Raw genomic sequence first — 16695 nt, 5'->3', positions numbered from 1 at the left:
CGCATCTTTAGGCTTGAAGTCTCTACTTGACACCTCGAGGCCTGTCAGTCCTGCCTCATTAGTGTGAGAGAAGCTCATTTTAGCTTCACAGAAGCCCATCTTACTGCTGTCTTCTCCCATCAGCAAGGGGCATCTCAGTACATATTGCTGGCAGATTAGAAATGGCACCTGAGCGCTCATTTGGAGGTTAGCGACTGACAGCTTTGAAAGAGAGACCAAGTGGGAAGGGGGCTGCTTGCTACTGTACTGGAGGCAGATTAGCACTGAAAGGGTGGCTGTGGTTTTAAGAAAAAAAAAAAAAAAGGACTGTGAAAAGGCACCTTAAAACTGTACTTGTCTTCTAATTCATATCTGCTTAATTTACTGGCACAGAATAATCTTCTCTGCCGAGAGGGCCTGTTAGAGCTGCCGCCGCTGTGTAATCAAGACCGCAGCTGCCTGGATCCAGCTCCTGTGATCGCCATGCTCGGATCAGAATACAGAGCAGACCCGGCCTTTGTTTCTTGCTCTGGAGATTCAGAGTCCTGGCCTGTGGTTGTTTTTCTGCTCAGGAATTTAGCACTGTTGAGCAGAGCAGCCAGTGAGCCTGTGTGCAGTGCATAGTGTGAGCGCTGGTTCAGGAGTGAGTGTGTTGTCTTTCTTGAATGTTTTTTTCGATAATTCAGTCACTATTCAGCTCTCCTGCTAGCCAGACTCATCATTGTTTAGCTTTAGAGACCAGATTTGAGCCATTTGGCAGGGATGTAGGGTGAGGGAAGTCACTCCCTGCACAAAATTGGATTTTTCTATTTACTGGCAAGAGCTCACATGCAGGCTTTGCCCACTCATGCCTGTGCCCATGATTTTGAGAACATGGAGTAAATGACTATCATGCATATGTTGGAGTCTTCAGGATCTGATGCTAAAGTGTTACATCTGAGTGTAGCCAAAGCCGTTGATCTGACGGCACAATTAAGAAGGCACTGGCTTTAAGACTTGTTCTTTTACTGACGGACTGGATTTCTAGGAGGAAAGGAGAAGTATTTCGCTACCTGAGCTTTCCTCTCCCTTTCGAGAGGAAGTGGGCATCAGCTGTCTAAGTCACTCCATCAGATTTCTGTCCAAGGAGCATCCATTGCCCCCCTCCAGGGAGAGTTGCACAGGGCTCATTTTCCTTCTTGTGCCTAAAACTCTCAGCTCACCATTAGATGCGAGGGCTTGGCTTGACAGAACAGCCACATTTGGCAGCCTCAGTCAGCTTTGGTGCCGGTGACCTTGCGTGTGCCTGGAGCACGAGTGCCTGAGGAGGCGCGTCCTGTGGAGCGTTGCAGGTACGGGGCGCTCGCAGGTGATGGCTCTAATGAGGAAATATTGCTCCACCGGCGTGCGCCCACCTGCCAGACGGCTGCAGAATAAATCACAGAGCTGCAGCGAGCTCGCTGGGCTGATGAGCTGCTTCCTTTGTTTAAGAACGAAACCAGAAGACAAATCCCAAAATGCAGGAGGTGACACGTGGCACAGTTGTTTGGGCCTGTCAGCCCCCATGACGATGGAGCGCAGGCACGTCCCGGGGCCAGCTCGGAGGAGGCCGCTCTGAGCTCACTGCCAGGCGGCTCTTGCCAGTGTTTTGCAGAAGATGGGCTGTCTGGACATGAGGGATGGAATGGAGTGGAGAAATGGAATGGCCTCTTGCTCTCTTCCTCTGGCCTCCCTCTGGGCAGCTCTCACTGGTGAAACTCATGTATACAGAGGAAGGATGGATGGTGGGTCATCATTCCCATGGGAGTCAGAGCTCTTTGGCTAAAAGACCCTGGCCTGCCTCTGCCCTGGCAGCACCCCTTATAAACACAGCTGGGGGAGCCTGGCTGGGCATGGAAAAACTGGCCTTGTGCAGGATTTTCAGATGTGTTTTCTCATCTATCAGTCAATTATGAAGCTGGAAGCTGGATAGGTCTTTGAGTGTGCTGGAGTCATGTTCTGCACTGCTGAACAGCACCCTCAGATGGCCAGTAAAAGAGCAGGTTTTGTTCCATTCTCACAAAGAACTTGTAAATCACGGATACATGGGTCTGTTCCATAGTCACACACTCTCACTCCTCAATGTAGAAATGTGATTTGTATGTTTAAATTAAAATTTTAACTTGCAGGTGGACACACTTCATGACCAGCAAAGGCAAAACTTCTTCCAAACCGAATGAAATGTTTTATGAATTTAAATGAATTATTAAAAATACTCCTTCAGCAAGAAATATATAGCTGATAACGTTTGGGGGAACAAAACAGTTCTTAAGAAACCACAAATTCCACCAACATTTTGCCACTCCTAATAGGAAGTGCTCTGAGAGAATCCTCACACTTTTCCTTTGCATGGCTTTACAGGACATGGTGCGTCGAGGAGAGATCATAGACGATGACATGGAAGATGAATTCTATCTCCGTCGTCTGGATGCTGGGCTCTTTGTGCTGCAGCTCATCTGTTACATCATGGCAGAGATCTGCAATGCCAACGTTCCCCAGGTAAAGCTGTGTACAAGGTTGGCAGATGATCTGTGTTTCCATTCATGGTGCAGACAAGGCTCTAAATCCTTGCAAATGCTGCTGCGTTGAGTAATTGTGTCTCTAATTCCCTTTTTTGGAGGAAACCTCCTGTTTATTGCACTTGTGTCCATACAGCTCCATCAGGTTGCAACAGATAGGAGGGCATTAGTGGAGATAGAAGCTGATGTCACTACATTCATATAATCTGTATGAGCAAGGTCAGGGTTTGAAATGGAAAGGCCCTGCTGATGCCATTGCTGAGAGAGCAGGGGAAAGCGGCCTGCTCTTGGGAGGTCTCACAAAAGCACAGCTACAGCTTTTCTTCATTTGTGCAAAATGCTGCATCTCTGCCTCCTCTGTGAATATGTTGGGGTTTGTGAATGCATTCTGTGGCTTCTTATTTCTGTGCCATGTGCCTTCCTGGGTGTTCCTGAGCAGATGCTGAGGGCTGCCAAGACTGAGTTGGTTTTGTGGTCCTCAGGTCTCTGCTTATCCCTCAAAGTGGGAAAAAGTGGGGCTGTGCATGGACTTGTGTTGCACTGAAGAGCTCTTTCTTCTCTTTCCTACTCCCCATCAGATTCGTCAGAGAGTCCACCAGATCCTGAACATGAGAGGCAGCTCCATTAAAATTGTTCGACACATCCTGAAGGGTGAGTAGAGATATCTCTGTGCAAGTGTCTCATTGCTACCAGGGACAGCTTGGTCATCGCTGCGCAGGATGAGCCTTCTCATGTAATTCTCCTTGGCTTCCTGAGCATCTCCAGGCAGCAGCTGAGCAGTGTTCCAAGATCCTGGCAGGGCTGGAATCACCCTGATTAGTGGCGTGCTTTGCTTTGCCTCAGAGTTAGGACACTTGCTGTAGCTGCTGTCAGAGAACAGCACATCACTTCACGCTTCCATCAGCTCCAGCCTGGCTGGAATTCACTGCTGGCACTAACATGAGAGTAAATATTTAAGGGAAGTGTACACGCCTGCTAGAGGGAAGAATAGTGGAGTCTCATCTTTCATTAACATGGCCCTGCACTTTACCATCTGCACCATATTAGTGCAAATACATCCACGGTGTATTTGTCTTGTTCTTAGTGTCAGATTAATATGGATTATAGCATTAAAGTATCCTCCATAGCTTTAAAATGTAGCTGTTGTGATTTGCAATCCCAGTTTTAAAGTACTGCTTGTTATTTTTAATGCTCATGGTGAATTAGAGCAATGCCTATTTGAGCTGTGGCCCTCCTCTGCAGCCTGCTGTCCTTTAGCAGCAGCAGCCACTGGAACTGAGGGAGAGGAGGGCAGGACTCAGCCTCTTCCCATGGTCCCTCGGAGCTGAGAGGCTTAGTGGGAGCAGCAGGGAACCAGAGCTGCCCAGAGAACATGCTTCCTTATGGAGTGTGTCTGGTCCAAAGGGGCTGTGTTGTTTTCAGTGTGGGGCGAGGAGTTTGTTTTTCTTCTGGAGGGAAAAGAAGGTTGGCAGCATTTCTGGGATACTGGGCTGTGGGATGTGTTTCAATGTTTCTTTGGGAGCAGCAATGTTCTCCTGGGCTTTTCTTGCCTGCACTTCAACACTGGCAGGTACACACAGCTTATTTCCTGTAGAACCTCTTGGTTTTCTCCCTTCTCATATGCAGGAAAAAAGGAATCAAAAGGCTGGCTGGCATGACAAAATAAGAGTGATTTTCTGACAATGTAAGATTACCTGCAGGTATAGGCAATCTCTTTGGCCCTTGTCCTTGGCCACAAAGTGCAAGTTAATGCCTGCTGGTGAGCAGGGGGGCTGCATAGGATGTCTTTTCTGATTTTAATTATGATACTTGAAAATTCCTGCCTCTGAACCACCCCTTTCCAGTGTGGAGTATGGCACACGTCCGCCTTCAGATTCCTACACTTGCCCTGGGCCATGAGTCTCTGAGGGAGATGTCTGCAGACCTCGCTGGATTTGCACACCTCACAGTCACGGCTCGGGGTTGTTGATTTACATACCAAGCTGAATTGGAGGGCAGCTGCATTAAAATTTCATCCGATTCTTTCTTTCCCAGACAGTGACTTGCATTGTGAAACTTCCTCCGTGGTTGTATCGGGTGTTGCAAGCTCAGGGTCGTGCTGGGTTGGGTGCTCTCAGCAGCACCACATTCCCTGCCTGAAGGGGCACATTGGCTTGTTAATAATGCAGGGATGGGTACAGAGTTTGGGCTCTGACTGCAGCTCTCCTCAACTCCTATACTTGCCAGTTTTAGGGACTTCAGAGACAATAGTCAAAACCTCAGTGATAAATTTCTTAGTGGGTCCTTGTGAAGACCTGCAGTGGGACCCGGGAGGCAGGAGCAGCACTGGGCTCAGCTGCAGTCTGGGCTCTGATATTTGAGCTTTTCAGTAGTTACACACCTATGTCCACATCTGTGGTCAGCACAGGTTCACCAGCCTGTAACAGCAGTGACACCTGGGACATGCACCTGCCTCTCTGAAGGAGTCAGTTCCCTGGACACAGCTTCCCAGGAAAGCAAAGGGGTTTGGATGTGGACCCTGCAGTGTGCTGCTGGGGCCAGCAAGGGACTTCCAAAACTTCACTGGAGTCAACTGTACGAGACTATTGCAAGTGACTGAGAGGTCAGGAGCTTGAGCCTTGGCTGGAATGTTTCCAGGCTACTTCCCAACTTGCTCTCAGGACAGATGAGGATCGGTTTATTTTTACTTTTTGTTCAGTGTTTTGCTCTTGTTCAGTTTTTATTTTCTATTTTTGCATACTAATTAGGTGCTCAGTTTTTAGTTTGATTTTTATGGCCTACATATTCTCCATGTTTCTCTGGCAACCTGACAGCTGATGGATCCCTTGGGGTGGCTCAGAATTACTTACGATGCAAGCAAGGAAGCGAGACTGTTTTCTTATGGTAGGGCTTTCAAGGGGGAGGAGTGGGCAGGGAATAACGGGAGGCTCATTAATGCATTTCTGCAGGCTGACCAGTCCTCCCACACTTCCTTTTTCTGGAAGATCAAGCATTTCTTGCAACAGGACAGTTAGTTTATGCTTTGGAAGAAAACAACTGAGTGGTGTGTGCCTTGGCTAGGGAGATGTTTTGGGATTGGAGGCTGGGTTTGGGACGGCAGCAGTGTCTGTATCTTGGGGAGGTGCCTGGTCTCCATCTGTCATTGGGAACAGAGTGAGGCACAGGCCTCTCTGAAGCAATACTTGGCTCTGGAGTGGCAAATCTCCCTGTTTTTCACTGATCCAGAGAGACTAGCCATTGGTCCTGGCTGCCTCGGGAGCTCTGTCAGAGCTGCTCCTGCTGAGGCCCCTCCCCAGGACACATCTGGTGCCAGGTGAGCGGGCACGCTGGGAGCTGGGCATGTGGAATGTCTGCTGCACAGTCCAGCCCAAACCTGTTAGCACAGGTAAGCACAAAGGAAGGGTCAGTGTGCTCTGAGGATGGAGCTCAGTCTGGCTCATGGTGCCTCCATCTGTGCAGGCTCTGGAGCTTCCAATATCTATTACAAGCCTCAGTATTTCCCAATTGATTTTTACTGTTCTGTAACCATTGTATTTTGTCTAATGAAGCAGAAACCAATCTTGGGCCCTTTCCCTTTGTGTAGCTACAGCAGTGTGTAAGCTCTGGTTAACTGTTGGCAGGGGCAGCTTACATTTGAATTTTTTTTTAGCAGTCTCAGTGAAGGAGTGGAATTTTAAATAAAAAAGTAAATACATAAAATCTCGGTCAGAGATTTACTTTTTTAAGCCTGGTTCTGGGGGTTTTATCTGGTGTCTTCAAGCTGCTAATGCTTCAAATGAGCATTAGTAGCTGTCATAACCCAGTAAACATTCTGCCTTGGAGTCACTGGGGCTTTAGTCTTACAAAGCCTAGATGTTTAGAAGGAGAAATGCTGAGCATTTGGACAAGATAAAAAGAATTTTTGTCTTGTTTTTGTTGGGGTGATCTCCTGGTACAAAGGAAGGGCAGTGTCATTAGTGGCACTCAGCAGCTCCCTGCTTGAGCCCTCATCCAAGCAGTCTGGCCATCCTTACAGCTGAGGGCAGAGCTGCTGGCTGTGCCAGGCTTGGAGACTATGGCTGTCCCTGACCTGGGCTGGGAGAGGCCACTGCCGGTGGGAAATGGTGCCCTTGGGCTGCAATGAACTGCAGCACTCGCACCCAGTGGGGCTGTTCCAGAGGCACTTACCCTGATGGAGCACGGAAAAGGCTGCGGGGGACAGAGCCAGCTCTTCCACCAGCTCCCAGGGATGCTCTGGTACTGCCTGAGGGGACAGGGAGCCTGAGCTAAGTGCCAGCCTTGGCTGGGAAGGGGACCAGGATTCCTGTGCACTGGGATTGTCTCCTGCCTGAGGATCCCCGGTGCAGCCCTTGGCCAAAGCACACACACAGCGCAGCAGGGCCAGGCTGCCCCACAGCAATCAGCCCATACACAGGGAGCTACAAGGAATCTGTCCTTGTAGGAGCTTTCCGCTGCCTGTAAGAGCTGTGGAGAGCAGCTCCTCCATTGAGGGAAGGTGCCCTGAGCTGGTCCCTTTGCTGGGACAGTGGGCAGCTCAGGTTCACCTGCAGCAAACCTCACTGTTACCACCTGCTCGTGTTACAGGTACTGGAGCGGTTTATAAATATTAAAAATATTTTTCCCAGAAGCCTGACAAAGAGCTTACTGCTTTTACATGGAGAGAGAGAGAGAGTGCACACAGGAGGGAAGACTCCCACATCAGCTAACTTCTGCATGTCCTCAGTGCTTTCAGTGCTCCTGTAACGAAGTCTTTGATGGAGCTCAGAGCGTGTAGCAGTGCTAAACGTATAAATATTAAAGCAAACTTTCTACAGCAACTTACCATTCAGTGCTGAATACAAGCTGTTCTGTTTGTTTGGAAGAAGGAAAAGAATGCAAGCAGGCGGAGGCAGGGAAGCGCTGTCTTAGCCATCAGCCTGCTCCTGATTTCCTCAGATTTGTTCAGCTTCTTGCTTCCGCAGCTCAGAACCTGCTTTTCATTTTTTCTTTTTAAACCGTCTTTGAAAATGCAGGTTCTGGTGACAGGAAGGAGGGAGCTGGTAGGGGATGAGAGCTGCCAGCTCCAAATGAATGTCAGGAAGGAGAGCTACAGAGGGAATGTTTAGTTCCGTGGTGTTTGGCCATGTGCATGGATGGGCAAGACCATGGTCAGGGTGTGGTGTCCTCTGCCTGATGACAAGGAGTTTGGTTTGTAGTTAAATCTGAACTGGTGGCTTTTCTTCTGTGTGGTTAAAAGCAGTGGTAGATGGAGGAATTGGGGTCTCCTCGACAAAAATCCTCATTCAGGATGCTTGGACAGCAGGAGGTTAAACCCAGGGCTGGGAATGATTAACAGTTGTCACAGACCCGGCCTGACCTTCCCTGATGACACTCAGTGTCCAAAGGGACCTAGGAAGCCAGTGATTTGCAGTGATTTATGGTACTGTTTGCATTTCTTGGACATAATGCCATGATTCCCATGCCAGGGAATGGATGCTCCTGGGTGCTGGTGTCTGCTTGGACCAGAGCAGGGAGTTCTCTGCCTCCATCTGCCACAAAAGCTTTAGTGAGTGTCAGTAGGTGTTTGTTATGCAAAGCTTTAACCCTGAGGATGGGCAGGAAAACCATCAATGCTTGCATTAATTCCCATTTGGCTGTGTGCTGTGGCTGTGGGTGTAGACTGTGCTGTGGTGTCTGCAGTTGTTGCCCTTGGTTTGTTCCTGTTGCACTCAAAGCCTGTGTCCCTCTGCTCCCTCCCTGCAGAGTACGCAGAGAACATCGGGGACGGGAAGAACCAGGAGTTTCGGGAGAGCGAGCAGAAGAGGATCCTGGATCTGCTGGAGAATTTCTGAGGAGCTGGGAGACACCTCTGTGTCTGCCCACAAGGACGTGGCACCACTTCTCCCTCCTTCTGCCCCTCCTCCAGCCTCTATTGCACGATGAAAGTGATGTTTCTATGAAACTGCTTCTAAATGGGATTTGGGAGATATTAAAGATAGTTTGCTTTTTTTTAGTTCCTGGTTTGTTATTTGAGCAGTGTTCTGGGAATGGGGCTGCAGCTGCATACCCAGCACAAAGCCAGAATGAAGTTCCTCTCTTTCTTTCCTTTTTCTCCCTAAATCAAGCTGCCAAGGATCAGTGTGAAACAATACAAATGTATGCATGGCAGGGAGGGCAGAGAGGAAGCCTGGATGGCTCGAGAGACTGTTTGCAAGTTACTCCAGCCTGATCAGTTAATGAAAATGTACAACCCTTGCTCTGACGGGAACCTGGGAGGCTGAGGTGGTGATGTGTGTCCAGTTCATCCCTTCTTCAGTGGCAGAAGAGATCCAGGAATCGGCCACATCAGCCATTCCTGGTAAATCTTCCCGAAGGTGAGTGGGAATTGAAAGTAGGTTCTGGCACAGGCTGGTCACTGTTCCCTGCTGAAGAGGGCAAAGAGGGAATGAGTCTGTTGGGGTTTTACCCAGAACTAAGAGTGAGGGGAGGTAAGCGGTGACATGCCCAAATTTCATCGCCTTCCTTTCGTAGTCAGCTTTGGGTCTGGCTGTGGTTGTTCAGTAGAAAACCAGTGTTGTGGTTCCTAGACAGGGAGCTTAGCTCTTGGAGCAGCAGTGAGTCCCCAGAGGAGAGGGAGAGCCCTGCCTGCCTCAGGGGTAGGGTCCACAGCTCATTCTCATCACCCTCTGCACCACAGTGTGGTTTTGGGTGTCATTGTGCCAGACTCTGGCACTTCCCTGAGCCGGGCCTCCCAACTGGGATAGGAGGTAGCAGAGGATATTTTCCTGCATCCTCTTTTATGCTGCTAGAGTTAATGACTGTCATCACAAACCATCGTGGCTCCTGCAAGCTGGGCCGTGCCTAATTTAGAGAGATTTGCATGCTGGCAGCATTCATTTTTTATCTCCAAGAAAAATGCATTGTCAGGGAAGCTTAAAGGCTTCCTTCAATCCTGAGTGCACAGACACTGCTGGCCTGGCGCTATTGAACGCTGGTGTTCAGGGGATCAGCATGGAAGTCGTGGCTTCAGCAGCAGTTTTGTGCAGAACTTGTTACATTCCTCATGTCTTTCTTCTGTTTTCAAGCTGCTTCCTTAAAGGTAGTTTTTCCTTTAGCTTTTAGGTGTGGCTAGGTTTTTACTTGAGTCTGGGAATCATTCCCTTTCCATACCAGGAATTGTGGTCAGAGCTGGTCTCTGGTTTTCCCTGGAAGGGGACTGGCTGTTCCCTCACTGCACTTGTGTTGGAGGAGCTGAGGAGAAAGGGAGGGGTTTGAGACAGAGCAGAAAGGGGATGTAGTGAACGTGGAACAGCTTCAGCTGAGAAGTGGGGCCATGTATCTGGGGGAGAAAAGGGTAGGGAAATTCTTGAGAAAGCTGCAATAAACTGCCTAAGGGCAAGGTATGTTTAGAAATCTGAGTGTACATTTTAAACCTGATTTCACTGTGTTTGCCACACGTGTGTGTGTACATGTGATTGTTTCCATGCACAGCTGGTGAGCTGGTGTGGGTGTGCAGTGCATGATCCCTGCTCCAAGTTGACTCCTCTCGGATGGGGAAAACCTCCTGCAGCATCTGCTGGGAGTGAAACGTCGGTCACTGCCCCAGTGGGTTGTGCCAGTGAACTCCATTGGAAGCACTCGCAGCAAGGGACACGGGCTGGAGGAAACAAAAGCGTGGTGGTGTGGGTGGGTTCCCTGGACTCCCTGGGGAGCAGGGAAGGGTCCTGGCACTGCTCCAGCTGCCAGCAGTCTGCTGTCCTGGATCGGGAGAAGGAACAGGCACAGCTGGTGATGGGGCCTGGGCCTCAGCAACATCCTGTGAGGTGGTGTTCCCTCTGCAGGGCGTGGAACGTGGTGCTGCCACTGCAGTGTCCCTCACAGTTCTCGGGGCCATGGTGCTGCACCTGGGGAGCCAGGAACACCTTGCCATGAGTATTTTTGTCTTCCCCAGCTGAAGGAGAAATTTGTGGGATTAGGAAATGGCAGTGTGCATCCCACCCAGCCCAGCCACTGTCCCTGTGATGGATGAGGGTGCTCCAGATGTTGCTGAGGAATTTGCCCAGAGATGGTTCCTGCAAGTCAGGCTTTTACAAGGTGGATGATGAATTATTCTCTTCTAATTTCCGAGCTCCTTCAGAGGGAGGAACCCCACTGCTCCAAAGGAGCCCAGTCAGTTGTGATCCTCATGATCACACCAGGCCCTGCCATGCACCTGCACCCCAGCCCCATGTCCCACTGCTGGGAAACACTGGATCCTCTGGCTTGATCCTTGGGATGGGCTGGGGGCCCATCTGGGCCCACTGTTATTAATTAAGGTAATTATTCAGCTTAATGTGGTGCTTCTGGCCAGCTCTGTGCTGTCATACTGAGCAGCACAGAAAAGCCTTGGAGGTGTGAGGATGGGCACCCCGAGTCTTGGCAGTTGTGGAGAATGATGTTATTGTAATTGAGGGAGGATTAAAAGGTGGAGCTAATAACAGATTTCCTTGAGGAAGCATCCATAGGCTGCAGACAGGGGAAACTGTGTCCTGGTTTAACCCTGCTGGTTCTGTGGCCGTGGAACAGCAGCATCACTGTTGGCTTTTGAGCTAAGTGTGGGTTTTGGGAAGGGGTGTGGGAGTGGCACAGCCCACATGCAGCACCTGTGGGACTCTGGGCTGCTGGGAGTGATGGCAGGGACTGGGTGACAGGAGCCTGGTGGCATTGGCTCCTCTGTGAGCCCTGAGCATGTTGAGCCACACTCCTGTGCCCCCTCTGCTCTCAGGGTACCGGGACAGCCTCTGCCCAGGGCAGTGGAACATGCAGGGACAGAGACCCCTCTCCATCGCACCCCTCCCTGGGCTGCGTTTTCTTGTCTCTGACTGTAAATAGATTTGACTAAAGAGGTAAATGAGAAGGTAATTAGAGGGAACATGATGGATGAGGCACTCTGGTGATGGGAAGCAGGAAACTTGCCCTCCAGGAGAAAGGAGCTGGGAGGGTGTTCTTCAGCAGAGCACCTGGGGTGCTTCACGCTTCCCTCTGCAGCAGGATCCTGGGATGCAGTGGTGGGAGGTCTGACCCCTGGGAATGCCCAAGGCTGCCCCAGGCTGAGATGAGCTGTGGGCAGTGGCCACTGCAGGCAGGGATGAGCCCGTCACCCAGACATCTGGACTTTGCCAGGGCACCGATCCAGGTTCGGTACCAGCTGCATGAGGCTGCTGAGCACCAGTGCAGGGTTTTAAAGCAGGAAAGCAGCAAGGGATGAGGCAGATGCTGTTCTCAGTCTGTGGGGTCATCAAATTCCTCTGCTCCATGGAGGCACTTGCCCCAGTGGGGTTTGGTTGGGCTGAGGCCAGGCTGGGTTTGGCTGGGGCTGGGGGAATCCTGGGGTGAGTCCTGGGGAAGCAGGTGTGGGGACAGGGAGGGAGAGGGATGGTGACACCATCCGTGCAGGGCGTGGCAGTGCTGGCAGTATCAGGGAGGGTGGGAGCACTGGTTTCCTCCTGCTGGGAGTGGCAGGAGCTGATGGCACTTCACCCTGGCCACAGGAGACAGGCACCGACCGTCCTCACTGTGTGTCCGAATTCATCTTCAGCTCTGCTCCCGGCTGAGCCTCCCTAAACGGGGAGAAATGAGTGTAAATCATGGCTGAGGAACACCTCCTGATATCCCAGTGGAGGGACTGAGGCTGTGCTAAATACAGTGAGAGGCTGTCAGCACTGGGGACAAACCATCAGCTGCAAAATAAGTCACTTACACTATTGATTTTCTTTTTAATACTTTTTTTTTCTTTTAAGGCCTTGCTCTCAGGGAAAGCTTTTCTCCTGGGGCAGGAAATTATTTGGAGGGGGAAGGGCTGGTTGGTTTGTGGTATTTTTTTGTTTGGTTGGTTTTTTACATTTAATTTTTTTGGTGCTTAATGGTTTGGAAGGAGGGAACTGTTCCATAGTGACAGACACCTGTGATGTTGCTCCTCTCCATCGGGAACCTGGCAGTGGGTTCTGCAGAGGAAGGAGTTAATGGTGTGGAAACAGGCTTGAGTTCTCTGAAGAAATAGTTCTTCTCAAGTAATTTTCTTCTGAATTTTATGCTTTGGAGACTTCCCTGTGTGAGGGCTGCTCTGGGCAGAGGCCTTTGAGTCCCAAAGCCCCACATGCTGGGGGGAGTTCCTGCTGCCTTTCCCACATCGTGCTGGGACTCCCAGGGCTCCCCAGGGTAGGGGGCCAGGGACACAGGGCTGTGACCATTCCAAACCAGGCAGGGGGGACAAAGACACCACGTGTCCCTGCCCAGAAATGCCCTCACTGCTCTCCCACCCGGGTTATGCCGCTGGGAAGGGCTGTGCTGGCAGTGGCACAAGGAGCCCATGGTGCTGGTGGTGTCTGGAGCAGGGTTCCCTTTACCCAAAACCCTTCTCCTGCTCGGTCTGTTATTTTCAATGCTGTTGTGGCTGCCGTAGTGTGGGTGGGTGGGTTGTGTTTGCTCACCTGAGCTCCCACTCGCCGCCTCCCCGGCTGCTCCCTGCACCAGGGGATCCCGACAGGCGCTGCCTCCATGGCTGGCTGCGCCCGGGATGATTTGTGGAGGAGCAGGCTCTAATGTTGCCTGGCGGGAGCATTGTTTTCCTGCAGCGCACACAGACCTTTGCAAATAATCTAATAATGCAGGAATGTCAAACTTCAGCTGTGGAAGGAAATCCTTTTATACAGGAATTGTCAAGTCTCTAAACAAGTATCAGAAATGAGCTCAGTATCAATGTGGAGGGTGTTTATTCTGCCCGTCAGAGAGATGAACAACCCAATTCACTCTCCCAGGCAGACGCAGATTCGAGCATTGGCTCCTGGACCTCAGGAGAGCTCAGTGCTGAGCCTCGGGGTGCCCCCACATGAACCCTTAAAGAGGTGAATTTCAAAACAATGCATGAGGCAGACCCTAGTGCTTCAGCAGCTCTGGGGTTTGGGGTTTCAGCTTTTTTTTCTTCCAGTTGCTGGGCAGCTTTTGCTGTCAAAAGGGAACATGGGGTGTTGGCATTGGAATGAGCATGAGCAGCACTCGGGAGCCAGCAGGAAGGACCAATGCTCTTGCTTTCATTCTGGGTGTCCTTGGGCAGCTCCAGGTTGGAGCTGTGTCCCTGGGGATGTTCTCTGTGCCCCTCAGGCTCTGGGGTCCCCCTGAGGCTGATGCCTCATGAGGTGCTGCTGATCTGGTTGACTCCCATTCCCTTCCAACCTCATCCAGCTCTCCGAGCTCCACTGCACCCTCCAGCGTTGCAGGTTGCCTTTGCCCAGTGGACAGGTGTCCCAGGGAATTCACATGCAAACCTTGTGGGAGCACGAGCCATGATCACCGTGGATGCGGTGCCACTGGGATCTTTGTGGTTTCACTGCATGGAAGTGCCCGCTGGATTCCTCCATCTGGTGAGTGCCCCCCGAGCAGAACTGAGCAGTGGGCAGGAACCTGGAGATAAGGAGTATTTCATCCTCGAGAGCGAGTCCCTGGGCCCGTTCTGCTGAAAGAGAAGCCCTGTGAGGGAGGCGCCGGCTGTTCAGAGCAGTAACGAATGAGCAGATAAGGGACCTTATCAGGCGGCAGGTGCCGGCTCTGCTCCGGGAGCCGCTGGCTCTGCTCTTGCCTCTGTGTGTGAGTGACCTCCCTCATATCCCTGTCAGACACACAGGGGTTCTTTGGGGCCACATGGCTGCACCCACAGGTAGCACCTGCCCGAGGCCTCTTCACTGATGGATTAAAATTGAGGAGGAGAACCAAACCTTCCTAGCACACTTAAGACGTGGGCACGGGCACTTCCCTCTCTTCCAGGCCCTGCACGGCCCCAGTACCCGTTTTTCATCCACTGTGATGGCAGAAAATCTTCTGGAAATGGGGCTTAATTCAGGCTCTGCCTCTGGAGGTGTTCCCAGCTTCAGGAGGAATTTATGCTCTTTGCTTCCTCCTGGCATGATTTAAATATCTCTGATGGTGCACAGGCAAGTTTCAGCCCTCAAGGTGCAGCTGCAGGGCCTCGGCCTCCAGTGGGGGCTGTGCTGCCCTCGTGTCAGGGTGCAGGAGCTGGATTTGAGCCGGGAATCCCTGCCCATGCCTGGGATGTGCAGTTTCCACTGGGTGACATTGCCAGCTCCTGCTCTGGCTATGCCTGTGGTGGGTGCCTCTCAAAGTGGGGTGCCAAGTCTGGGGGACCACAGTCTGTAGCTGCCACTTCAGTGTGGGTTTGTTTTTATTTCCTTGCTAGCCAATGGCAGAGGATGGACCCTGGGCCAGACAGCAGCCACAAGACTGGGCCAATCACCCAAAATGTGGGGCACACGAGTGCTTGGCCTTTGCTGCTTCTGTTGCACTTGACCCTGTCCATGAACCCTGTCTTTCAGTACATGAACTTTGTCTTTCAGTGTAAGAACCCCCTATTTCGGAGGTTCATGAACCCCATCCTTTGGTGCATGAATCTCCCTGTTTCAGTGGGTGGGTTCTGCCTCCACACGTGCCTCTAGGAGATCTGATGCTTTTGCTTTGTCAGGATCCAGCCCAGAGCTGCTCCCTGACACAGCTGTGTTTGCTCAGCAGCTCCCGGCAGCTTTACCTCAGGACTCTTTGCCACTGCTGCTGTTGCCACCCCGGAGCAGGACCCTCTGATTCCAACCAGCCATGGAAACTTCTGAATGCAGCCGGGCATGGCCGTGACACCCATTTGTCTGTCACCGCTGCTCCCTCCTTCCCTCAGCTTTTATCTCCAGAGGGAGTAATGAACTTGGGCAGAGATCAATGCTCTGCTCTGAGCCAGGCTTTATTCTGACATGCAGTGAATGCTGCAGCAGGTACAACTTTTTTTTTTTTTTTTTTTAATTATTGATTAGTAACGCAGGTACGAGGCAGCACAGCTCCTGGCCAGGGACCTGCCTTGCTGGAGAGGAATGGGAAGAATATCCCCACTCCTTCTTCTGGAGCCCTGCCAAAGGAAGGGTGAGGAAAGACAGTATTTTCAAATCCAATTTTAAAAAATCTCTTTGTAGCCAACATCTGTCATCTCATAGCAGAAAACACCTGAAATAATCTGATTTTTTCTGTTTATCTAGAGAGAAAATAATATCCTTTTGATTGCTCTGTTGCATACAGATACTCTCGTGTGAGTGACGTCTGCTCTGTGCCTCCCCTGGTGCTAAGGCCAGTGTTTATGACAGGAATTTGGCACCCCCAGGCCCCTTGGTGAATTTTAGGCTTTTCAGAAGAGGTGTATGAATTGCACAGGTGCTGATGCTGTGACTCGCTGTGAGGTGCAGCTCAAGTGCTGGTGCTGTCGGTGGGTTTGGCCTTAGGATTTGTGCACCCAAAGGGACATCGGGATCTTACCCGTTCCTTGGAATCCTGCTCGTGGCAGGAGCAGGGTGCCTGTTGCACCTCGCTCTGGTGCTACCAGCCACACTCCAGCCGGGCTCTCAGGATGCATGTGAGCTTGCAACCCACCCCAGCTCCAGGTTTTTCGTTTTGAGACAAATCTTGCACAGTCTAGGACAGCGATCGGGATACATGTGGGGACGCGCGTCCTTTCTCTTCCCGTAACGTTTCTAAAACCCCTCAAACTGCCCCCAGATGGGCCCTGGCCCTTGTCAGTGAAGCCGGAGCTCCGGGCACCGCACCTGCCGGGCACTGCCCCTCCGGCACTGCATCTGCAGGCGCTGGGGCCGTGCTGAGCTGACCTGGATCACACTGGGCTGAGCGGTACCGGGCCGTGCCAGACCGGGCCGTGCCAGACCGGGCCGTGCCAGACCGGGCTGCTCGGGCGGAGCCGCGCTCTGCGCCGGGCGCTGTCCTGGGTGCTGAAACCTCCCCCGCCGAGACCGGCGGTGCCCGGGGGTCTCGCCCTGCGGGGAGCGGGGAGCGGGGCCGGCGGGGATGCCGGGGAGACACCTTTCCCTCTGTGGGACCTGGGGGTGCCGCGGGGCTCTGGCGGTGCGGGTGATCCTGGCAGCGCGGTGCGGAGGGTCCCAGCGAGGCGTGGGAGTCCTGGCGGGAGGGGGGGTCCCGGGGGTGTCGAGGGGTCCCGAGTGGGCGCGGCGGTGCCGGTACGTCCCGGCAGTGCGGAGGGGGGTCCGGTTGGGGCGGTGCGAGGAATCCCGGCGGTGCCGGGGCTTCCCAGCGGCGCAGGGCAGTACGGGGTGGGGGTGGTCCCGGCGGGGCAGCACGGGGGGGGTCCCGGCGGGTCCGGGGG

The 16695-nt window shown here is 52.1% G+C and overlaps 1 protein-coding gene across 1 annotated transcript in view; it reads left to right on the top strand.

The window, feature by feature from the left end:
- CTNNBL1 (catenin beta like 1) overlaps positions 1 to 8508 on the top strand; it is a 47435-nt gene extending 38927 nt beyond the window's left edge. The window contains exons 14-16 of the mRNA XM_042048644.1: positions 2359 to 2496; positions 3095 to 3167; positions 8259 to 8508. Of these exons, the coding sequence (XP_041904578.1) occupies positions 2359 to 2496; positions 3095 to 3167; positions 8259 to 8347 (300 nt within the window). The 3' untranslated portion in view covers positions 8348 to 8508. The remainder of the gene's footprint in view (positions 1 to 2358; positions 2497 to 3094; positions 3168 to 8258) is intronic.
- The last annotated feature ends 8187 nt before the right edge of the window (positions 8509 to 16695 follow it).

The sequence above is a fragment of the Corvus kubaryi genome, unplaced genomic scaffold (genome assembly GCF_017639235.1).
Source record: "Corvus kubaryi isolate FWS band 111438036 unplaced genomic scaffold, C.kubaryi_AGA036_p1.0 134, whole genome shotgun sequence".
Taxonomy (NCBI): domain Eukaryota; kingdom Metazoa; phylum Chordata; class Aves; order Passeriformes; family Corvidae; genus Corvus; species Corvus kubaryi.
This window is presented reverse-complemented; position numbering and strand designations above follow the sequence as displayed.